Here is a 25252-nt window from a genome sequence, read left to right on the forward strand (position 1 = left end):
GAGTTTGCTACTATAGCAGCGGTTCTCAACCTTTTACTTGTGACGCCCCCCTGACGAACAAATTAAGGTACGTCCGCGCACCCCCCTTAGCCAGCAATGTAAGCTAATTTCACTAATACTGGTATAAGAAACTAAAAAAATTACCACCTTCGCGCTCCCCTTGTAACACAGGTTGAGAACCGCTGTACTATAGCCTCATCAAATGAAAAAGTTAAAAATCTGGCATATATATATTTCTTGTATCTTGATATCTTCCATATATACTTTCCAGTTTAGAAAATCTTCAATAGAAGACAAATAAATAAGCAATTATGAATGCTTGTTTTTTTTTAATTATACTCCTATAACCATGTATTGATGTATGTAATATTGTATTATTTTGTTGTTGCTCCCCCTTCTAAAAGGGCAATGGCCCCGTGAATTAACTACTTGAACTTGGGACGAAATGGACCTACGTGGGACGAATTGACTTTTGGTGTGGGACGAAATGGTATGGGGTGAAGTGATCTATGACCAAATTATACAAAATTAAGCTGTATTTGAAACGCCTGCATTTTAGCCTACTACTTCTCATTTTTCCCTCTTTAATAAAATATTTTCTTTAAATTTCATTTTTCTGCAGATAATTTAATGTGAATTCTATCCACATGCATTACATACGATGTCTACAAAAATTTTGGCTCGGTTACGGCTTCCGGTTACTTTGTTCGCATGCGTTTGTTTACATTCACTATGGCGATAGCCCTCTGTTTTATTTGGGACTAGTTTTGAAATCAGCGGAAAAACAGCTTACAAATAAAAATTTATATCGCCCATTCACAAACAGTAATTACAGTACGAACAAGATTCACGCTGTGCACTTTTCGGAAAGCAGATGGATGTAATCTGATACCACTGACCTCAGTTGTTAAGTGGACTAAATCTTATTGAGTGTGAAACCGTACATACCCATCCGCTCGTATGCTGTCAATGTGTCGGTTAACTGTCTCAGCTTCAGTTGTGGATGTCATTCGACGAGATCGCGGATCAAATCTAATCTGTACGGTAGTAAATTCACCATCTTTATCATGCCATTACATTTTCTAAAAACAAAAGACCTATTAATTGTGCAAGTGATCATATATATACAGTTTTTCGACTAAAAGTCTTTTTTAGAACCATTGTTGTTTTCAGGCTGGAGAGATCACATGCTTCGACTTATTAAACATGCCATCTTAAAGTCATTGTTTATTTCATACCCATTTCCCCCCCTCATTTAAAAAGATTGTTTCTATGGAAAACACAAGATCCTACGCAGAAGAGGCAGGCTACCTATTACAACGATATGGTGCCCTTTATCGCGACAAGGTAAAACTATAATTAGCGAGTTTTCATTTAATATTCATTACTTTAGCATCAGCAGTAGCGCGTAGGGTGACTCGTTTTGATACAGACAGGCATGTAAAATTGCAAAACTTGTAGCAGAATATAGGGAGTAAAACTATACTATAGTATAGCTTGTAACAGTTAGTGAAGGTTATATGTAATTCTGTTTGGAACCAGCTGTATTTCTGATTATTCACAAGAGAGGACAGGAGAAGAATGACTTCAAATGCAGTGAGAAATCATTTGTAAAGGAAAAGAAATCATGCACTGCATGTGTTATAGAAAGGTCCACCTTAATTATGGATAACAATTTCTGACTAAAAGGATCAAATTAAAAGAAAATTCCATTTTGCCACTGACTCAATTCAGATTTCTCTAATTCTGTTTCTTTGTGTTCAAACAGGGGGAAATACACTTCTTCATCATGTAACATCTTGTAACCCAACTCATATTTATGTTTTGGCCAACAATGGTGTGCCAGTCAACATTCAGAACAATGTAAATCCTTAATAGTTTTTATCTTCTATATTATTAATCTGTATGACATTACCCTTAAACACATGCATTTAAACAACAGTGCAACACTTGTACTTGTGAAGGTTAGCATAATTTTATATATTCAAATTGAAGACAAAAATAGATCGTGTCCCTTTTCTGCATGACTATGGATCATTAAAGTAAACGTAATTAAATTAAATTGCTTGCTTGTAATGATGTGAGATACACACTCAAAACACCCACACATGCACACTCTCTCTCTCTCGCACTGTCTTTTACTTTGTACATCTTCTGCCTGTAGTTCTTGTATATAATAATTATTATGCCTACATTTTGTCGAAATGCAAAAATAATTACATTTGAACATTGTAGCATCTTTCCATGATAATAAATGCCTCTAAGGACATCATCATTGTTTTATGTACAAACACATAATTTTCTTAGTTTTATGATAAAGTCCTCAAGAAGCCATTTACTTGGGCATTTTAAGTGAAAAGCACTGATCTAGAAAATCTGCCTGTAACTTTCATATAATCATTTCTTCTACCGTCATGGACACATCTGACAAAGATAGGACGATGCTGATCTTCTAGTCAAATAGATGTATCAGGAAAGGATATAAGAATCAGGTGGTATAAGGAAAACTGTAAAATATAAGAAATATGTCTTACAGGTGGGTGATACAGCTCTTCACCTAGCAGTGCGTGCAAACAACTTTGATTGCACAGAAGCCTTGATTCAGTGCAGTGCTGATTTGTCCATCAGAAATGAGGTGAACGGACCATCAGGAATCCTGCATGAGTGAAACATAAGAATTAAGCTCAAAGTTGCTGGAACTAAACAGAAAATAAAAGTATTAGGTTATACAAAATATGCAGTTAATTTTTATTGTTTTATTATTTTTTGCTTTAAAAGGGTTAGACATGGATTGACTTTTAACTTCTGATGTTACTGAAGGTCACAGCAAATGTGAGCATATGCTAGAGAAGTGTTGCACAATCTCTTTCCAAAGTCATATGTTTAAAGGCTTGCATCTTTCTCAGGCTTTGACCAAAACTGAAATGGAACTAATCGAGTTGTTAGCTCACTTCAATTTGGTGGATTGCATTAGAATATTTTTTAATGAGTTAAACACATTGACTTGAAAATAATATTGTGCTTGGGTTAGCCTGCTCTACCAAGCCTGTGTTCAGCCATCTGCACCCCTTCTGGCAAATTTCATTTTATTTTGTCCAAATAGATGGGCCAGCTGCCAGTTGATGAAGCAGAGGGATCATTGAAAGAGCTGCTTGAAAAATTCCAGGTACATTTTACATTTTTACATAGTGAAGCTGAATCATTTAGGATGTAATATAAGTGTGTTTTAGAAAAAGATGAGGGGAGCGAGTTTTGGAATGGATGTGAAGGCAGATAAAGTAAAGGCATCATCAGGTACATTTAAAATTCATTTATAATAGAGAGATTGAAGGATGGAGAAGGGAACGAGAGAGAGAGAGAATGAATATCTTGTAGAAGGTTATAAAGCACACTGGATGCAGTAAGGAAGAAAGATGTATGTACTCTGTAAAACACGTTTAACTGTTACATACCTTTAGTTCAGTAACAGTTTTTTTTTCTGAAAACATGTACTGTTATTTTTATTTTGCTTGTAGGTTTGATAAATGTGAATTTTTAAAAAGTGTCTTTTTTTCACTTCAGCAATTTTAATATGCATAATAATCCCTAACACTTTTAGAATACTTAACATCTGCTAATATTACTGACCTAACATTCTTCTAGATCTCATTTTAAGATATATAGTCAGAGTGCCCAGTTTATGCCATAAACTTAATTGATATCCTTACATAGAAAACCTTGAGCTTGCTTGTTTTTAAGGGAAAATACTGTCATGAAAATAGAACACTTTGAAGTTGTAAAATACCTTGATCAAAGTCATACAATTTTTCATTCTGAAGGTACGCAGCATAAGAAGACATATGCTGACTGGTAGTCCACACGAAGACTTTTTATCTATAAAACATTTTTTTTTTGTCTGCACAGAATAAAATCTAGTTTTCAACATTTATAGTTTCAAACAGGAAGACTATTATTAGATTTTGTTGTGTATGTTTTAGGGAAACTAAGTTGTGGTTAAACTTTCATAATTCTGATTATTATATGTCCGCAGTCCACCATACTATGAATTATAGTATGGGTCCAAAAGAGAAAGACATAAAATGAAACTTGCATATTAGTTATATTTTGCAGTGTTCATATTCACACTAAAGAAAAACAAACATTTGCATATCTTGAAGTCTTAAATATTGGATATATTTGTCACTTCTTATATTCGCATACCAAAATATTTTTGTGTCTGTAGCCTGAACCACTACAGGCAGTACTAACTGGAAACGCTTCCGTGCTCTTAAAGCATCTTCGGCAAAACTGGTGTAGTGTAAACAGCATTGTAAAGGTAGCATGATGGACATTTTATTTTGTAGCTTTCTACATGAAAACAAGAATGGCTAATGTCATGCAGAAATTTTTCTTTCAAAAAAGCTTGCAAGAAGACACAGCTAGCATCAGATGAACCTAGTTTAGCATGGCTGCTCAAACCCTTTGTATCTTTCTATATGCAAATGCATGCCTAAAGTTGTGTAAACCTTTATCTGTAGTTGGCTTAGAAATAGCTTACGGCTCGACTACGTGCTCATGTGGCAGATTAATATTTGTATTCACACTTTTTGTGATAACACTAGATTGAAAAAAAAAAAATTTTTTTTTTTTAATCTAAACTTTTTTTTAGGTAATGGATAAGAAATAATGTTGGCTAACTCATTAAACAGCATGTGATTGTTAATGGTGCTTGCTGCAGTACCCACAAATAAAAATTATAACCAGATCTACTAATTTTTGTGTAGATAATAGATTCTTGGCTGCCAGCTGTTGCAACAAATTCTAAAGCTCGACTGCATATAATAATGCTAGAATTTTGTTACAAATTTGATTTTCTTCTTTGACAGCAAGTAATTAGTGGCTGTTTTAGGTTTTAAATTGCTGTTTATGCTGTTGTTTGCTTTCATGCACCTCTAGCTTTCTTGTTATATTTACATTATGGAAAATAATTATTTTTATTTTTATTTTTTATCATGTGACTATATCAGTTTCTTGAATTAAAATTCCACATTTTATGCATAGTCTTTTGTTTCCCTTTTCGTGTTGGATTATTATTTATTTTCAAATAACTAGAAGATTTTTCTTGTCATGTATACAGGCTTGACAAAGATGAAAGCAAATATATTAAGAAAAACACACTATCCTTAATTCACCAATTCTTTCCATGTAATAAAATTTCCCCAACTAAATGCTACTGTTGTTTGAAATGCATCCATGCATTGATAGTGTGGGGTAGTGGCAGCCCTGGAGAATGGCCGTTTCAAGTTGCTGAGTCACCTGGTAAGGACAACCTGGGCAAGTACAACCACTATTGTCAAGGTATACATGCTCTGAATTGTGGGAATACTTTACAATTTTCATGTATATATCAGGTTAGGTGGTGGCCATGTCTAACCTGACAGCTGTTCTGTTGTTCTTGTGTTTTAAAGTTATTTTTGTCTTTCCAGTTTTTTAAATGCATCTGTTATACTGAAAAATTTATTATTTTAAGAATAATAGCATGTAATGTAACATAAAATATGACATGGATGTTATGCTTTTCTGTGGAATTACAATTTTTTTATACTTTTAAATAGGAACAGATAATATATTGTGTAGGTTTAATATGCTGTGTATTTTTTACCGATGTATTCTGCGGTCTCAGAGGAGTTATTTTTTTTTTTTTTTTTTACATTTTTTGTTGTTGTGTAAGTTGTTTTATTTTTACTCTAATTATTACAAGGTATATAAGAATTAAAAAATTTAATTGTGTCAAAGTTAACTCATGCGTTGGAATTAAATGATATTTATCATATGTTTTTGCAAGGTAGAAATGTTATTGCCTGCTTTTTGCTATGAAGTTCAGGATATATATTGCTTTTTGCCATTTGCCATCATACATAACCACAGGTCAATTATTGGACTGATGAACAATGTTAAACATTACGGCCATTCCCACTATCTTTATATGCTGGTAAATTAAGCTGCATGGTGTGCATAGATTGTTTCTTCCTCATCTTTTTCATAAAATGTAGTTTGGAATTTATTTTTTCATTCATTATTTTGTTGACTAGTTATCAAACAATTTCCATTCAAGATCTATTTAATTGCTTATTCTTAGAGGAGTTATCAAAAATGAGATTGACTATTTTTGTGATTTACAGATATAATAAATTTGTCTATTCTTTATAAAAAAAATATAGACTAGAAGAAAATATAGAAATATATTTTTAGTCATTTTGTTTGCTAACATTTGACTAAATCTTGCTTATTAATTAGTGCGATGTGTGTCTTTGAATATTGTAATGTTTAATGGTGATGTAAATGAAAAATGATATTTTGTAAGCATGCTTGAAATCTTTTATTGCAGGGTGGGAAAAATCTTTTACAACTAGCAGTGGAACTTGCAGAAAGGAAACCAGAAATAACAAACTGCTGTCGCATTTTGCAAGATTACAAGAATACAAATGTGAGTTATCATTATCCCTTAATTATTTATATTTCATTGACATTGTAGATGAATTACATTTCAATCAGAAAAAATAAAAACTGTCAGACTTTAAATCTTTTTGAATTTGGTTTGATTTTTGCTTGATTTTTAGTACAGATTGAGATAAAGTTTTCTGTTTCATTTTCCAAATACAGCTGTCACATTTTTCTAAAATAACTTTACAAATGTTTTTTAGTTGACTTTAAAAAATAGAAATATATTTTTGTTTTATAAATTAGTGATTGATCCCGCAGTCAATGAATGAATAAAGTGGACAGTTCTCCAGTAAAATACATCAAAAATATTAAATTTTGAGCAGTTGTGATAAGATTTACAAAGTTTTACTTCTATGTTCAGGAACTAATTCATGCTGTTCTAGCAGAGGATACAAAAAAGTTGGAAGAATTCTTACAGATTCACCATGGATATTGTATTAACACCAGATTCAGGGTGAATAACTTAATATATAGCTTACTGAGATTAGAGAAATGCTTTGTAAGAAATGCTGAAAATAGAAATTATTGGTCTGCTGAAACTAATGTAATATTTATAAAGGTGTAAACAGGCTTTCACAGCATTTCCTAGCATTTCATGATGTCTTTGTGCACATTAATCAAAATCTTATAAATTTAATGAAAATTGTGATGCAAAATAGGTTAAGTGTATTTTTTTTTTCAAAGCAAGAATCACCTATTATTTACACACAAAAAAGCAATAAGTTATGAAGCAAAATTAGAGTTTTGCTGCAACCAAAGAAATCTTTGGGAATATACAGTTTTTTTTTTCTAGGACAAATATGGCAAAACACTTTTGTCTCATGCTATTGACAGCAACAACTATGCAATGGTACGCTTGTTGGTATCTGCTGGTAGCCGGGTCAACCAGATACGTGTCAGAGTCAATGAACAGGTAAGCAGTAAAAAGATATATATATATTGCTGTGGATAAATTATAATTTTAACTGAAATAATAATTAAGAGAGGAATTGACGTTAATAAGTATAGCATAGTTCAAGATATTGTCATTTTGTAGACATTCATTTTTCTCAGTTGAGTACCCTGACCGGTTATAAAAATTTTTCAATTGTCTAGTACCATAAAAAAGTGACCATCAAACACCACAAAATTGATTATGTCTTTTATCCAGCTGTGTATGTGATTGGCTAGTGGGTTGGTTTGAGAAAAAAGCGCTTCCATCTAGTGGTGAGTTTGCACTATTAGAGTGGGGTTGGGGGGAAGAAATCAGTATGCCTGGAAAAATACCCAACTGTCAACCCTGTAACAGGAAAGGTGTCCCATCCAGAAACAATGATGATTTCTGCATGCTTGTGACTGTACATAAGAGCAAGCATCTATGAATCTGCATTCTTATGACATCTACTTTTCCTTCATGTAATATGCTTTGGATGATATCTACATTTCTTGCATTTAAATTGTCTTCTGCAGCAATAAAATTGTATGTGAAAAGATACTTTTCTATCTTATCAGAATATCACTTACACATTATGCTTACAGAGCAAAGAAACAGTCCCTTTGTTTTTCAAAGCTCTGAAGATGGATATTGATCCAGGCATTCCTCAGTTTCTGTACTCCGTGCAAGAGGATTCAGAAATGATGGAAAAAGATGAAGTAAGCACCCTAAATCTGTAAGTCTGTCATGATGGCTTAATTAAAACTACCATTGCAAACAAAGATCTTCAGATATACATTCTTCCTTTTGTTTATAAATCTGTTGGAATATGACATGTCCTTAATTCTGAGAGGCATTCTTTGGATCTTTTACTTGAAAGGGGGTAAAGTAGCATCAGACATCTAAGGAGAGATATTAATTACATTAAAAGTAAACTCTTTTTTGTCTTTGCTTGAAACTTCGAGAGGATTCAATTTAAGTTGAAAGTATTTTCTGTTGTTATTCCATAAATGTATCCATTTTTAAACGATTATTCTTTTTGATTGGATTCTTTAGAATGGAAATACAGCCTTACTCCGAGCAGTGGAAAATGGGACATCCAATCAGATTATCAAATGGCTTCTTGCTACACAAAATGGACTCAATGTCTGCCAGAGAAACAAGGTTTAATATTTTACTTCCATTTTGTTTTTTTCATTTTTGTTGTTGTATAATTATGCTTATAAGATTATACTTTTTTTTGGAAAGTGCTTTGTAAACATAATATAATGAGAACATATTTCTGAAAAATCTTTTCAAACTCAAAATATGTTACAAGGACAACTAAACCTTTGCACTCAAGGAAAAAGTAGCATTCCCTGGAACTTTCATCATATGTCTACACACTGTCTTCAGTGAAAGGTTTAGAGAACCATCCAGCCAAAATCATGATTAAGATGGAAACATGTTTGTTATTTGCTGCTTATATTGAAGCTCATGAAGTGTTATACCCTTTTTTTCAACTAAGCCAGGGGTGAGCAAAACTAGTATGGCCCATGGCCAGCGGATGTCTTTGGACTGCCCAGTCTGCCAAAATGTGATGCGCACTTGTTTCATTTTTTTTTATTCAGCCTAGGTTAATTTGTTTGAATTTGATTTATCGAGTACAACGTACAGTATTAGAAATTGGCAGTCCATAACATTCTAACGCAAATACAAAAATAACAAATAACACGGCTGACATGTCTAATGTAGTTCAAAAGAAAGGCTGGTTTTACAGTTTTATTGTGAGCAGATTCAAACAACTTCACTTTACACAATAGATTGGGTAAGTGAATACCATTATGTACTCATTTGTTGTCCATTCCATTATCACTAGATTTGCTGTGTAGTCACCTGGTCTGGGATTTTGGTATTTTACCAGCCCACTGCTTAGCTTAGAATTTTGAGACTGGCCTGCAAAAAGAAAACTTTGCCCACCCCTGATCCAAGCCCATTGTCAAAGAGATATATATGCATGAAGAATTTTTGTGAATTTTTAAGTTTTAGGAAGGTCATGTTTTGCTTAAAACATTGCTGTCTGTGTATCAATTTTAGGATTCTCTAAATGCTCGAGAACTAGCCAAATCAAGAGGAAGGTTGGATGTTGTTGCACTAATTGACAATGTAGGTGATGTTCTTCCATATTTGAACACTTGTTGAACACTAAACTGACAGATAGATGTAACGTGTATAGTGAATGACATTTCGTAGAAGAAAACAAGCTGGCTTACTTTGAGCAACAGAAAAAACAATTATAAGAGTAATTCTTTATACTTCTCAGGATGTCTCTGAAGCTTGATAATGACAGTAAGAAAGAATATATGTATATAATATGAGAAATTTATTTCCAGCAAAGTAGAAATAATTATGTTCAAGAGAATAGATCATGCCATTATTGTTCTTGGATGGAAAACAAATTATGTAGCTCATGTAGTAATATGTTCTTTCTTTGTTGTATGGAGAAGAATGTACATGCATGGATTTGTGACAGTTCGATCATTAAGCATCATGTATGATTTTTTACATTAATTGTTGCAGTTCATTCTTCAGCAACAAAAGAAGTTCTTCCTTGTGAATTTGCCCGTCCACTTCTATGGACTGGAAAATCTTCAGTTTGTAGATGAAGTATAAAACTGGCATATTTCTTATTGTTATTTATAGTGGGATTATGTACATGATTGCACTTCTTTTTTTGTTTTGCTTATGCATGCCAGTTCACTTTCTGTAAAATTAAAAAACGTGAGATCTTTGTTTAATACGTGACAGTAGATACATTAAGACACAACCATGAAATGTGTGAGTGAATTGTACTTTTACTTTTTATGATCAAAGCTTTCTCTCTTTCACTCACACACACACTTTCACACCCAGATGGCAAATAATAAATGCTATCTAGTCTATTGTGAATTTTTATTAATAGATAATGAGGATAGTGTATCATAAAAAGGTGTTGTTTATTGTGCCTATTTTCATGCTGTTAGCACAGTGGAAAGTCTTTCATTGACCTGGTGGCTGAGAGTAAAGACGAAGATGATTATAAAAGTCTTAAACACTATAAAGCAATAGAGGTGAGTGTTCGTTTATTTGTGCATATGCATGTGTCTGTGAGTGCACTCAGATATGCACCTTTAAGTCTGTGTATATGTTCCTCTACTTCCTGTTCATTACAATATTTTACCTTTTTACAGAACAAAGCAGTAACTCTGTTTGAAGCAGCTGCCAGGGGTGATTTAGAACAGGTTCAACAGCTGAGTGTTGCAGATTTCCAAGACAAGGTTGGTCAAATGGCCGTAAAGATAAGCAGGTAGAATTTTTGCCATTACAGAAAACAAAAAATAAAAGGAGAAAAGCTGGAGAAAATTCCTGGAAAGGTATCATCATCTCCTCAGTCTGTGAATTTTTTACCACTGTTCTGAGTTTGTGCTTTGACTTAAGAGGGAATGGCAAGAGTAATAGCAAGCTGGGTTTTAACAGTTGATACTGACTGGCTACTATTATTATTATTATTATTAATCTAGCTAGTCCTGCTTGTAAGTTCACTTGCCTTTTCCTTTCATTTAGCATGTATCAGAAGTTGAGTTAATAAATTTCATTGCTTTCAATGCTAAAGGTTATTATATAAATTATTCAGAATACATGTAGATTGTATTTTGAGATTAAGTAAAATCAACTTTGTTCAGCTATAACATTTGTTAGCTAAGACAAGAAAATGTCTACATGCACACAAAATATTCTTTAAGATAAGAGTTATAAAAAGCTTTGCTTTCCCCTTTTTTGATCGATGTAAACATTCTGATGTTGACCACATATATTTGTAAAATCTCCATTAAGTGGACTGAAAATATCAGCTGCTTGCCAACATCATAACTATTGTGGTGATACGGAATTGAGTTAAAGCATGGTAAGTTTTTTTTAAACACCTGCTAGAGCAATAATTTAATAATTCTGAATAATTTTCAGAATGGTTACACAGCTTTGATTCGAGCCATTGTATTTAACCAACCAGATGTGGCCAACTTCCTCTGCACTTCCAGACCCCTCCTCAAGTTTATACCAGACAATGCAAGTGGCATTTGGGAACATGATAATAAACATTTTCAATTAAAATGTGTGTGAGTGTACATGTGAGGACCCCTGCAGAGTGTGTGTAAAACTATATTCTGCACCAAACTTTAGTGAAGAAGAAAGGAATTAATATGTAAGAAGTACTGGTGAAAATGAAAGTATAAATACATACGAGTGTTGTTATGTATGTGCACATGCAAAGTATGAGTGAAATTATACTCTGGATGTAGCAAACTCTGTTGAAGATGAATATATTAGAGTGCTAACATTTTTATTTTCTGTTTGAAAAACTAACTTGTGGGGTTTTTTCCCCCTCTGTGAAAGCTCATGACAATCTAATGACCTATTTTGCTTTTTCAGTGCAACCGTTACCCTTTACACTATGCATGTGCCCTGCCACTTGGGCAAGATGAAATTTTCATTAGAATACTTTTGGAAAAAGACCCGGAGTTAATTGAAAAGAAAATGGACAAGGTGGCAATGTGTTTCTTTATCACTGCTCATTTCTGATTTTGCAATATTCGTAAAAATAAATGCTATATATAACTAAGCCTTATAATCTAAAAGTAGATTGAATATTCAATGGTAAATTTGTTGACAAAGTTTTAGGTTAAATAAAGAATGATTTTTCATTTTGCTGTGAAAAAATGGTAGTTTTTGATGAATGATGGTACAATGACAAAAAATCTGCAGAGGACATCTACAAGACAAAACACTGATGCCTGAAAGCAGCAAACTACCCTCTGGATGAAAGCCATTTTGTCATGTACCTAAACTTTAAACATTGCTTGGTCAGGCTTTCATGATCTGTGGATATCTATATGCTCTATTTAAAAAATGTCATATTCTTTTATATACTCAAGTAAAATCAGTTTTGAAAGTATAACCAATATATGTTGTCTTTGTTTCTCAGAAAAATAAATTTTATTTTGATCTGGTACTTCTTTTGAAGGATGGCCATTTTCCTGTAGAATACAGCAATATGCGAGGATCAAAAGAGATTCGACAGATGCTTTATGATGCTCGAACATTGGATGCATATGGCGTGGTAGGTGTAAAATCCAAGTTATGAGTGATTATGTGTTTGAGTGCAGGGTTGTACTTTGTGGAGTGTCCTTGAAGATTGGGCTACTGGCCATTCTCTTTGTCTGTCTTATATGAATCTATTATCCTTGCCAGCATGTGCTGCTGTTTTATTATTTTCTGAAATCCTGATTAACAGAAGCTTGGTAACAAATTTTCTGTTATCTAATCTCAAGTCTCTGTAAGTCTAATGGATCCAGACCAAATTGCCCAATTATTATAATTCAAAACAATAGCAATATTGCATGCATTTTTGTTTTTTTAAAACTACACTGATTGTATAGGCAAGGCATGTTACTGTCACTCTTATGGGTGCATTTGTTCTATCTAGGCTTGATTACTGTAACTTCTTGCTTGCAGGCTGCCCCATATACCTTATTCATAAACTTCAGAAAGTACAGAACTCTGCTACATGTCTGTGCTTAGAGCTAGGAAACATGACAGCTCCACTCCTCTCCTTCATTTTCTGTGCTCACAACCTATCCATTCTCATATTCATTACAAGCTGTCTGTGCTGAACTTCTCTTCCCCTATATTCCAGCCAGGCACTCTTCGTCTACCCTCACCATTCTTTTCGCCATAACAACATGTGGTCACCAGAGTTTTAGTTACAAACCAGTGGAACTCTTTTCTCTTCCATATTATCTGCTTCCTACCCACCATTGAATCCTTTAAAACGCACGTTCCATGAACATTACTCCTTACACCAATCAACAAAATGGCTAATCCATTTTCTAACCGGTTTTTTGTCTATCGATTAGTTGTCAGTAGTTATGATTATCGTCTATTGACTATAGTCTGGCTCCTTGTCTTCCTTTGCAGATTTATGATGCTCTCCATCCTTACTGTTTGCTCCCTGATCTCTATTTGCATCTTCTATGTTTATCTTTTTTTTAACTTGTCTGCACTGTTGTTTTTCTTTCTGTCTTTATATGTTGTCCATGTCTCCTTGTCTCAAGTGCTGAGAGCATGCTTCTTTGTAAGCATGATCATACACTATATAAATTACACATATTATTATTATAACAACAACATGAGAGATTAAGATTTAGATCACTTTTTAATCACTTCAGCCCCCATGGGCCCAGCTCCTAATGCTGGGGGTGGATAGCCAACCTCTCTGGATGAGGGACAGAGTGGCCTGTTTCTTTCCTCCTCACTGTACTTATTTCTGTCTCGCAGGTCCTTTCACCTTTATTCCTTACATTTCTTATCTTTCCACTGCTGGTTTTTCCTATCCTATCCTCTACCTTTGGTCCTTCCCATTTTCAATATTTCCCACAAATCTCTCTTTTATGATTTCTGTTTTCACAGTGGCCTTCTTTAGGCCCCTTATGTCTGCCATGCAGGCTGACCTGTGTCGGGGGAGAATGGGATCCTGGAGGCTGAGGTTTTGCGGCCTATCATACCAACACTCCTCTTTGGCTCAAAGAAAAATTCCCACTCTGTCCAGTATCAGTGCCATTAATGGTAGAAGCATCTACTCTGAAAGCAATAAATCAGCAGCGCCCAAGTTTGTCTTTAACTGAAAAGAAAAGAGTTAAATTTTCTCCTGGTTTCCTTATTTTTTTTAAAAATCCTGATTGTACACAGGAATAATTTAAGTTTATTATATTAACACATACAATATGAAGTCCACATGGCACTAGAAAAAGAAAATATTGTTTTCAGTGTTTATGCTCATGTATGTGAACTTAAGCTTTCCAAACATGCTCATACCTAATACTAACATGTTACTGTAATGTTTTTATTGATATTACTTAAATTATAAGTGATTATATTTTGTCCACCATGGCATGCTAGCTGTATTTCTTTGTAAATTGTTGTAGTAATAACTTTGTGACCTCATCTAACCTGGTGATCCCAGGTAGTCCCACACAGGTTAGATCTTAATCTGTCATAAGGAAGCTAATGACTATAAGTAGTCTATATTTGTGATGTTCTGCAAGAAGTCTGGCTATTTTAAAACAGTCCTAAAAACCTATAGCTTTATTTATGATACTTTATGTTCTGTAACTATATATATATGTGTGTGTGTGTGTTTGACAGCACAGGTCTTCACTGGGGCCATGGCCACAGGATGCAGACACTGAACCTCCTATGTGAAGAAAATTTTCTGCAGACCTGGACTGTCATAATGACTACTCCCAATGTTACTGTATTTTATCCCTGAACTTTAAAAAATGTACAGCCTACACTCAATTTATGTTTGTAAAAATTAATGTGTTGCAAGTATGAGTGGATTTTGTTGAGAGATAGACATAATAATGACAAAGAATGTGAGGAGAAAGAAAAGGAAACATCTTAATTTTTTCACACATAGAAAGGTGATTTGCTCAAGTAACTAAACTTTTTCAGCTAATATCTTGTCAAATATTTGCCAATCCACACATTATATGAAATCAGCAAACAAGTAGCAAAACTCTGCTTTTCTGCTGTATTTGCATTTTTATGGCACAGCAAACTTTCCCAAGTTGACCCAGCTGTTAGGAATAGATAAGGCAGAGAGAGAGAGATATGCCCTGCGTTCACAAAATGCTGGCCCTGAGGTAAATGGTGTCTCTAACACCTCACTTCCCTAATGACCCCCAAGAAGTTTAGGGGACGACCTTTATTTTAATGTAATTTTTTTCTTCTTTAAACATGACTTAATTTTGTATTTTAATTTTTGTGTAGGATTGCTGTAATTTTGCATGTCTTCCAATGATGGCTGACAAAGACTATTTTTTATGCTTTTGTTTGCTACATAATAGCTTTGGAAGAGTACAAAGCTTACTTAAGGTGTGATATTTTCTGATTATCAGAAACTTTAATGGTTGTTTGAGCTTTCAAATCACTTCTGTGATTCTGGAATGCAAAGACATTTATTTTTGATACTACAGTTTAACAGTTTGCAAAACCTAAGTGCAGTGTACCTCATTATTATGTTTGTGCTTTAGCCTTAACATTTTAAACATCAGTTAGGATTTCTTCCTGTACTGTCTCGTACTCGGAGCCCTAGCACTGGCTGTGGATTGCAGTGGTCAACCCTTCTTTTTTTCCCCTATAAAAGAAAAAAAAAAATTAAAAAACACTTTTGTGACAAACTTAATGTGCTATTAATTCTGTTAATATGCCATCAACTTTGAGGTTGACGTTTGATGGGTTAAATTTTATTTGATCCTATATATCATATACATATGATGCAACATAAGTGTTAGTATTTATTATTATATTATTGAATTTGTAGAGTATGTTTTGCCATGTGGAGGGAAGCTCAGTCTTAACATGCTATGCACGACTACAAATGAACCAACAGTCAACCTAACACAAGCATCAGTAAATGCATGACTCAGCAACAGACAAAAACAAAACATGAATAAAGATAAACTGAGAAGTAAGAATAGTTTGCTAATCATAAAAAAATATTTCTGAGGTAGGTCTTGATGCCATACTTGAAAGCTTTTAACCTAGACACAGTTTAAAGAGGTGGCAGAAATTCCAAACTGTGGGTCCAAAGAAGAGTGTCTGCTGAATTTCTTGTCTGATGCATGATGCAGCAAGAAGGGCAACATAAGAATGAAGAGATTAACTTGTGTTGGGGTATCTGTAGCTCAGGCATACTGGGGCGAGGCCGTGAAGAGAACGGTGATACTGTAATCAATGTGAGGCACCATGCAAAGTAGCAGACAAACTACTGAGGACTAGGTGTGGTCAGTCAGGCTGTACCAGAACCAGTTCAAAACTGTCAGAGAAACCAAAAGTAAAAAAAAAATGCTGGAGAAGACCATATAACTTCTTTTAGGTCACCTCCATCACTTTGTCCTGTTTTAATCATCTTCCACTTTTTTATCTGTAAAACTGTACCACTCTCCGAAATACTCTGTATAAGACAACATGAAAATAAGACATTCTTTCAAGCATGACATCGACTTCTAAAGCGCTAGAATCTGCGTAAAAATTGTACAATTCATACCATTGATATTTCAGAGCACATTTGCTGTTAAAATATCTTAGTTTGACATTTAAAGTTTATACATGAATACCTACTTCAAATCAACAGATGAACAGGGCAGCTTGACGAAAAAAATATTTACAATATGAATCATATAAACCTAAAGTATCATTAGATCGTACTAAACAAGGGGGTTGGTGCTTTACGCTACGCCAGCAACTATATTGTATATATATATATATCACGGAAAGGCAGCCACCCCTGCAAACAAATGCCTCATGCTGAAGAAGAACAGCGTTCATTAGACAAAGAGATGAACCCAGTACAGCCAACCCTTACTGTACTAAAGAAAACAAAGAAATTGCAGCAAAAAAAATTTTTTTATTCGTTTTCTTCTGCTGATTACTACAGGATGACGACGATTGTCTAAAATTTCGCGCGTACATTACTGTGAATAGCTTCCCTTACAAAGGGCCAGATGGCGCCCTGGGCTTCGTGAGTTTCCGTAGAAATCCGAGTGACTGGTGAATAACAAATTACCCTTCGGAAAGCTAGCGGTGCACTCAAAACATAATCGTAATCAACGATTTACCAGAAGATGCTATATCGCAACGGATGGAAGAGGACAAAAATCTGATTCTTTGCAAGACAGCAGTAATGGGGCAGTCACAAATAAGCATGCTAAAGTCAAGTATTGGCGTCGAGCTAGGAAGTTGCTGACAGCGACAGTCAGATTGGATCAGCAGTAGCCCATGATTGACCAGAACGGATGTCGGTGAAACAAATATGACAGAGAAAGCTGAAAATAAAGAAGATGACTCCAGTGTCAGAGTGGCCCTCAGGTAACTTTTCCTCATTTGCATGTAAGCATCAAACGGCAATTTCGCCTTGTCGCGCAGTCTCGCTGTAAACGGCCAAGATGTGTTCAGATGTGCAGTAAGAAGTGTGTGTATGGGTGTCGGGGAGGGGGGAATGATACTCAAAGTAATCAGTGTGCGTGCGGCTGCACAGTTACACTACGTGCGCAGTGAACCATAACAACCACTTCATTTGTTGTCGTGGTTCATTTCTTAGCTGATTCACGTGCATTTTTTTCTCTTCGGCTTTATTTCTGCTCACTTTGCCGTAAGGAGTATTTTGACGGTGATAACTCATTCCCCTCACTATCTATTGCATCTCTTCATTAAATGGAAGCAGACGCTGTGTATTCAGCTGCTGTAAATATCTCAGTTTTAGAGATTTGGAATGTGATCAACCGTTCGGTTTAGATGTTAATTTGAGAATTTATGATTTTTGGGGCAATTTTTTTTTTTTTTAGTGCTTTTAGCTGATATTCTTAATATATGACATACATCTGTCAAGACTTGAGTAAATTTTAGCATATTATTATGTGGTACCGTATAGACTTTAGTCCCAACTGAATCTCATCTCATGGCATCTGTTTGTGCTGTAAGTATATATATAGAATTTGATATAGGAAGTTTTATTTAGTCTGACGAAGCAGTGCAAAATGCTGGATAAGAAAGGCTGTAAGAAAGTATTCTGGAAAAAAGTTAATAATAATAATTAAGAGTGAATACTACAAGTATTTAGTATTTCGATCATTCATGCTGGATGCTTTTAGGAGAGTCTTATGTCAAATTCAGTTTTATTTTAAAAATTATCTTTTTTGTTATTAATAAATAAGCTTGGATGTAGCACTGGGAAGCTTATACTACTGCTTAGAAAAGTAGAGATTAAAGCCGTGTCATGAGTTTGAATTCAGAAATTTTATGGCTAGCATAATTGGAGTACTTGAACACAGTATCTGTTTTGTCCAAGCTTTATATAATATAAATCTGTTTCTTTTTGTCATTAAACAAATCCATAACCCAATCTTCATTTTCCTTTTTCATTGCTGATGTAAATATGCATGCTGGAAACATTACATTGTTTCTCATTTAGCTATCCCCAGTGTCAGATAATGATCCCAGGCAATCTTGCATTTTGTTGTTGGTAAAACAAGATCCATTGAACCCTCATTTTTGGTACCAGCACTATCAATACATATTTGTGATGTCATCTTAAAAATGTCACAAATTTCACAATTATTTTAGTTCTAATGGCATTATGGTATATAGCATACTTGTCTGCTATTCTTCATTGTCTTTAGGCACTGAGAAAGGGAGATTCCTAACTTTATATTATAGTAGTTTTATTATTCAAACTAATAATGGGCAAACTAAAAACTACAATGTGTTATAGAAAGTGTTTAAAAAATATAAGGAAAATATTGAAGACAGCAATCAAGTTGTACAAACTTAAAGGAGGAAGCAGAGGGAAAGGCAGTAAAGAAGTTTGTGGGAGAGAAGGAAAAAAAAGGTTCACTAAGTATCTGATTTGTCAGCAGGGTTTGAATGTAATCACCAAGAATAGGACTTTTTAAGATTTTTAGTCCCAGGCTGTTTGGCATTTAGCCAGTGTGTTGAGCATGTTAAACATCTCGCAGATCACAACTTGTCCTCTACTGTTACAAAGCTGTTTTATATTTAACTGTGCAACAGCACAAGAACACTGGTTTGTTTTTAAAAAAATTCATTTTAGCCCTGTGCTTTGGTCCCACATTTAAGATTCCCGTAGAAGTATTTTCAAGTCATGTAATGTTCCAGCTGTCACTCTTTGCTTGGTCGCTTATTATTTGATAACCATCTCTAACTCAAACTAGCTACTAGATTTTTGTAATCCCCCAACCTCGTGTAACTAGCCTGTTATGAAGCTCAGTTTCTACACAGACCTAGCAAACCTAGCCTTATTCTTCAGTAACTTTGTACAAGTATTTGTTATGTTTGATGATTTAGGTACAATGTGAAGAAAACTGTGACCACGAACTTGTATTACATGCTGTGACTGACAGCACCACAGGCATAATTAAATTAGTGTGTGATCTGCTTTGTCAACACACATTTAATGATACAAAATGCTATTGTCATTGTCATGTGGGAGAACAGGCAATATCAGATAGTTTAGCCATCATTTCTGGCTGCTGATGGTAACAATGCTGTGGCAAGACAGATGTACATCAATTTAACAAATGCACAACACACTGCTGGTGCTTCAGTTACGTCAACATTACTGGGAATGGAAATAAGAAGAATGAATCCTGTTATGTTACTGGTGGGGTATCGAACATACTATAAGCAAATTACAGAATGGTATTCACAAATGTTTGTGGTTTTAGCATGATTTATGTTTGTAATGCTACTTTGTTGTCTTGTCCATAATCTGATATAAGAATAAAGAAATACTACTGCCATGCTACATGCTCTGGGAAAGATAATGTTTCGCACCGACTTCAGATAAGAATGGCCATCTTTGCACTGGTGATTTTGCAAACTGTTTCAGAATTCGACCCCAGAATGGACGAGAAAAAGTGGAAATGTGTCAGGTGTGCACATCAGTTGTGCCAGATGAACCACAGGTGCTTCTTGGGAAAGACAAGCCTTTTACCTTTGACCATGTTTGTGACATGCATGCCACTCAAGAGAGCATTTACAATACCTGTGTCCGGAGTCTCATTGAAGGGTAAGATTTTCTCCTTGCTGGGTAACATTTCACTCTGGGATCCTTAAATTCTGAAGCAATAATCAATGTAAAGAACTTTGCAAGAATAACAAAACGTTAGAAGATTATTTTCTTCGTTTAGATTCTTAAAATTTCAAGTGCCAGCTACTCTTTACATGGCAAACCCAAATGTTTCTTTGTCATCCAAGGATGAACTGCCTGAACAAACAGATCTCAGCCTTTCTTGGGATGAGAACATTAATTCCAGTCAAAACTCCACAGTTCCTTTACTTCAGTGGTAGCTCAAAAGGTTGAGACTAAGTGGATTCAAGTTCAGCCAGTTCAGTGACACAGTTACTGAAAACATTCCAAGTTTCTCAGTCCCAGTTTGGTTTGACAATACTTATTAAAAAACACGAAAAGTTAGGGCTTTAGCATGCTTTAATTATTGGCTGTGGCCAACCATTTTTTAAAATTCACCTTGCAGTTATAGTCTGAAGTGTCTGAAGATGTCTGTCTTGTTTCGCCCAGTTATTTGAGCTCACAGCATGAGCTTGTTGTTTCTTTGAAGTTCTTCCTCACCGACAAACCTTTCAACCAGTAGTCTTATGCATCATTCCCTAATATTTATTTGTTGCTTTTTTTATTACAGCATTTCAAAATAATTACAGGTATTAGTATTTGAAATAAGTACATGGAATTGAGTGGGGAGGGAGGGTAAGGAATTGGTGGCTTACACTGAACCAGCAACTAAGGCTATATCGTGGCAAAGCAGCCAGCCCTGTAAATATATGCCACAAGTAGAGAAAGAACAGCAAGCCTGAGACAAGATCTGAAACCAGGAGTGTATTTGTGACTGGTGTTGTGTCACTAGACTGCCATACATTGAATGAGAGATTGTTGCAGAGAATGAGAGATTTTCAGAATGTGAAGCAAGATTTGAGAGTTGTTAAAGGTCAGTAAAAGTCGGGTGGAGGTGGGGGGAATCATAGTGCTTTCGCCCTGCTGTGGAAAGAAAATAGATTTGTGTGTGCTTACATGTGTGTATATGTATTACAGGTGCTTTGAGGGTTACAATGCTACTGTTTTTGCCTATGGGCAGGTAAGTTACCAAAGTAAATGTGTCCTTGAATAAAAACTCAGAGTATGGGGCATTAATTATAACATATCAAGGCAGATTACAAAAAAAATTGTTTTAAGTCATCTCTTTTACTTGCAAGTGGTAAGAGTAAGCCAGTTTATCTCAATAAACTAAAAATAGTATGTCAGATTGGTTCATTTTGATGTGAAACAAAAACAGTATATTTAATCTACAAAGGAATTTTATTTCCATTATTTTCTGTACCAGATCAAATAAGCAAAAATTTTTATGTTTATGGTATTTTATGGGAAAGTGGTTTGACAAAAAGTAGAAGGTTAGATTGTTTATTGTTAAATTGCAGGAAATAATGACCGGCAGTAACTGCTCCAGCTTAATAGTCCTTTTTTTCTTTCATTTTTGTAGTTTTGTGAAGTCATGTGTCTATGATCTGTTTATAGGTGCATATATTGCAAAGAAAAAGATAATAGAATGGCAGGAGCTGGCAGTGAATTAATGTATGCAAAAATATTTGGTTTTAGCTATTTCTTAAACACAGTGAAATTTATTAATTGATCACAAATGTTGTCTGAGTGTACATGTTAGTATCATATAGCAAACACAGTTTTAGAGAGCTTTTTTTTTTTTTTTGTTGTGCAGACTGGATCAGGAAAAACATACACAATGGGCACAGGTTTTGATGTGAATATTGATGCAGAAGAAGTTGGTATTATCCCTCGAGCAGTAGAACATCTCTTTATAGGAATTGAGGAACGCAGACGGCAAGCCTTTGAAAATGGGCTTCCACCTCCAGACTTCAAAGTGAATGCACAGTTCATGGAGGTAATGATGAACTACTACTTTCCCTCTTTATCCGTTTATGTGTGCTTATATACTGATATGTACGCAGTGTATAAAGTAACATGTTTGATGGTGGTAAACTCTTGTGACAATCCTCTCTCTGAATATTTTCATTGTGTGTAACATCATCTTTACTGTCACCTTCTCACAATGAATACTGTGTAGATTGAATTTCAGACCAGGTGTCTTCAAGATAAGTGAATTATTATTTGGCTCATTATCTGAAATTGCCTATTTCCCATTGTACTGACATCAGGGAGGTCACACAATTTATGATGACCCCTGATGTGTTGAAGGAGGCAGCAGAAAACTGTTAGAGGTCTGCTTGGAATGCTGCTAGCCCAAGTTTTATGAGAATGAGTTATGCCATATGGTGTTAACACTCTAGTCTAGTTATACAGATTTTCTTAGATTTGTAGCAAGGCCAGCTTTTGCACATAGTAGTTTAAGCTGAAAAAAATTATAATTTGCCAGTGTGTGACTACAGAAAATGAATATAAGTGTAATGTAAAAACTTACCCATGGAATATTTAGCATGTTAGATGTGTAATTTACTGGGATATGTTTATGACCCTGTAACATGCAACCTCTGGTAACTTGAAACCTCAGATTAGCCATGCATGTATTCCTATCAGTAAAGATTGCTTTTTGTTAAAGCTGCGGAGGCTTAAGGATTTGTTGACTGGGGGGATTGCTATTTTTGAGAAGCAGGATCATCATACAAAGTAAAGGTGGAGATAAGAATGTGAGAGTTTTCTAGATGTCAGGCTGTAATGGCAATAGCGATTCATCATGTATTTTTATAAGCATTTGTTGGAATGCTGCAAACCTTGTTGGAGATAGATTTTGTGTTTGCATGGTTGCACATGTATGTATGTTCTTAGTGTAGCATCTATATCCATTTATATCAAGCCATGTATTTGTGAAGTTCTTTTATACATGGCATATATCCATTGCAGACTAGTCATGTATACTGTTCACAGTTAATGATATATATACAGGTATATCATTTTTCTGGTTTTGTTTCAGCTTTACAATGAGGAAATTATAGATCTGCTGGATGCAACACGTGATCCTGATGCAAGGGTTAGAAAAAATATTGACCTATATTATTTCCTTTTTTAATACATTATTAGCATGAAATTCTTCATGGTTTGCACATATGGACAAAATCCTCAAAGTAAAGTCAGGTGCACAATCCTGGCACTGTCGAAGTAAACACAACAGACCAGAAAAATGGAGCAAGATGCAGGATGACAGGAAATCCATCTTATTACCAGACAACATTGCTGAAGTGCAGAGATCTAAGATTGAGGGAAAGGGACATCACTCTCATTCTAATTAATGTTTGAAAGTCGGAAGTTTAAAAGCAGCAGACAATTCTTTAATTATTTTAAAGACCAACCTGAATGGTTTGCGTTGTTTTTTTTTCCAGATATTAGTAGATATGGGTGATATAAAACTAATCTGTAAATTTCAATCTCCAAAACCCATCTGTTAATTATCTGCTACGATTCGTACCTGCAGTCAGCAAGCGCTGATAACAGTGTACTATGTCATGTAGGTACACCATTCACAATATTTTCTGCAGTCAACACCAAACAGAGAATGAGGGATAGTTTGGATTATTCAGACGCTGACAGTCTGCATTTCTTGTGGTTCTGAAAAGCTGCTACTTTAGCACGAGAAATGCAGTCTTTCAGCATATGAATAACCCAAACTGTTGCTCTGTTCTAATTGGTGTTGATGGCTGGCAGTGCTGTGAATGGTGTACTAACATGACGTAGTTCACTGTTAGTGGAGCTCGTTGATCGCAGGTACAAGTCGCATACTTTGCTAGCCGATAATTAATTAACGGATTGATTTTGGAATGTGAAATTTACTGGTTATGTTTATATCGCCTATATCTACCGATATCTGCAAAAACAAAAACCATTCAGATTGGTCTTTAAGAGAAATATGTTCTTGATATGACACAAATATAGGAAATTTAAGAAGTGGTAGATAACAAGAATTTTTAAGTTTTTACAGTAAGAAGTAATATATATATATATATCACTGATAGTTGTGGGTGTTGGAATAATATCACCATCTATATTGGAGTGTTAGTGATGTCTTACACTGACACTTTAAATTTTTTTAGGGGAGAAAATCGTTTATTCGAATACATGAGGATGCTGCTGGTGGTATCTATGTTGTTGTTAATTATTGATAACGTACCAACCTGTCAGTAGGAGTGTATGTTTGATTCCAATAAGTTAGAGTGTTCTCGACTATCAAAGTGTTTCAAATGGGATTTTCTTCTTAAGGCCAGACACCGGTCGAATTTCAGATTTTCATATTTTGTTCTATTCACTCGCCAAGTGTTTTCATAGTGTTTAGCCATTGCCAAACATTATGATCATACAAGTAGATTAGTAAAATCAGTAAAGTGATAAGCAGGACAAGGAGTCTAAGCTTTAGAGCACAAAATGATGTACTTTTTTAGACTTCTAGCCAACGTTCTCATAAAGACCTATCAAAGTGATTTTTTTCAAAATGGTTAGATTTTCTTAACCAAAAGACACTTAATTCCTCAAATCTGTGTAATTAACCCACTTTAGTTTAAAAAAAAACCCAACTAAATCTTCAAACACTGATATTTTCATCATGCACAGAACAAGTAGGTAGGTGCAGTCAAAATTTTATTTCCTGGATATCATTTTGAAGCATATGTTTTTGTGATGTGTAGGAAAATGCAAGGATAAAAAAAGGAAGGTTTTATCATTTCTAGAAGCAGAGATACACTACTTCAAAGATATTGAGTTGTATTTCATCACATTTTGAGAATTTTTTTCCAACTTTGCAAGCTTACTATTTTTTATGAAAGTAAAGGTAACAATGACAACATTTTGCAAATATAGGTTGCTCCTAGTTCAGACTAGCTCAGTATTATTAGTGAAACTTAAACACACGATCTAAAATAAGCCAAAATGAAAAATTTTGCCTGTAAGATTTCACTTCAAGAGCATATTTGCGGACTTCAAAAATAAAGAATGATGCACTATTACATATCCGAAAATGACCAAATCTGCAGAGTGTAGCAAACACTTTGTACTCATTTTTTTAGCTGTACTTGTGTCCAAATTTTTCTATTTGTAGATCCAAAGTTTGATAATTCTCTGATTTGTGGAATTAACATTGTTGTTAGAAACACCTGTATTTTTTAAAACTACAACAGATACAGCTACAAAATTTGGCAGAATTGTTCAGGGATATGTAAATTGTTTGAAGG

At 34.6% G+C, this 25252-nt stretch overlaps 2 protein-coding genes across 5 annotated transcripts; both read left to right on the forward strand.

Annotated features, from left to right (window-relative positions):
• Positions 1-608: 608 nt before the first annotated feature.
• LOC112558479 lies at positions 609-15745 on the forward strand. Of its 4 annotated transcripts, none has more exons than XM_025228935.1 (20): positions 609-1039; positions 1264-1347; positions 1769-1863; positions 2537-2635; positions 3104-3166; positions 4223-4315; positions 5245-5337; positions 6368-6466; positions 6845-6937; positions 7277-7396; positions 8002-8115; positions 8453-8560; positions 9473-9541; positions 9956-10042; positions 10399-10485; positions 10606-10692; positions 11378-11479; positions 11843-11956; positions 12435-12530; positions 14620-15745. In XM_025228935.1, the coding sequence occupies exons 1-20, from the start codon at positions 961-963 to the stop codon at positions 14656-14658; spliced, it is 1821 nt and encodes a 606-aa protein (XP_025084720.1). In that variant the 5' UTR covers positions 609-960; the 3' UTR covers positions 14659-15745. The 4 variants fall into 4 exon arrangements, with proteins under 4 accessions (XP_025084720.1, XP_025084719.1, XP_025084721.1 ...); XM_025228934.1 differs by having other exon boundaries at positions 647-1039; positions 14615-15745; XM_025228936.1 differs by having other exon boundaries at positions 662-1348; positions 14615-15745.
• A 1254-nt stretch (positions 15746-16999) lies between these two features.
• LOC112558942 (kinesin-like protein KIF21A) lies at positions 17000-24190 on the forward strand. The gene is made up of 6 exons (XM_025229710.1): positions 17000-17341; positions 19881-20060; positions 21099-21141; positions 21778-21960; positions 23008-23064; positions 24122-24190. Exons 1-6 carry the CDS (start codon positions 17286-17288, stop codon positions 24188-24190), a joined length of 588 nt encoding a protein of 195 aa, XP_025085495.1. The 5' UTR covers positions 17000-17285.
• The last annotated feature ends 1062 nt before the right edge of the window (positions 24191-25252 follow it).

Source organism: Pomacea canaliculata, linkage group LG3, assembly GCF_003073045.1.
Source record: "Pomacea canaliculata isolate SZHN2017 linkage group LG3, ASM307304v1, whole genome shotgun sequence".
Taxonomy (NCBI): Eukaryota; Metazoa; Mollusca; class Gastropoda; order Architaenioglossa; family Ampullariidae; genus Pomacea; species Pomacea canaliculata.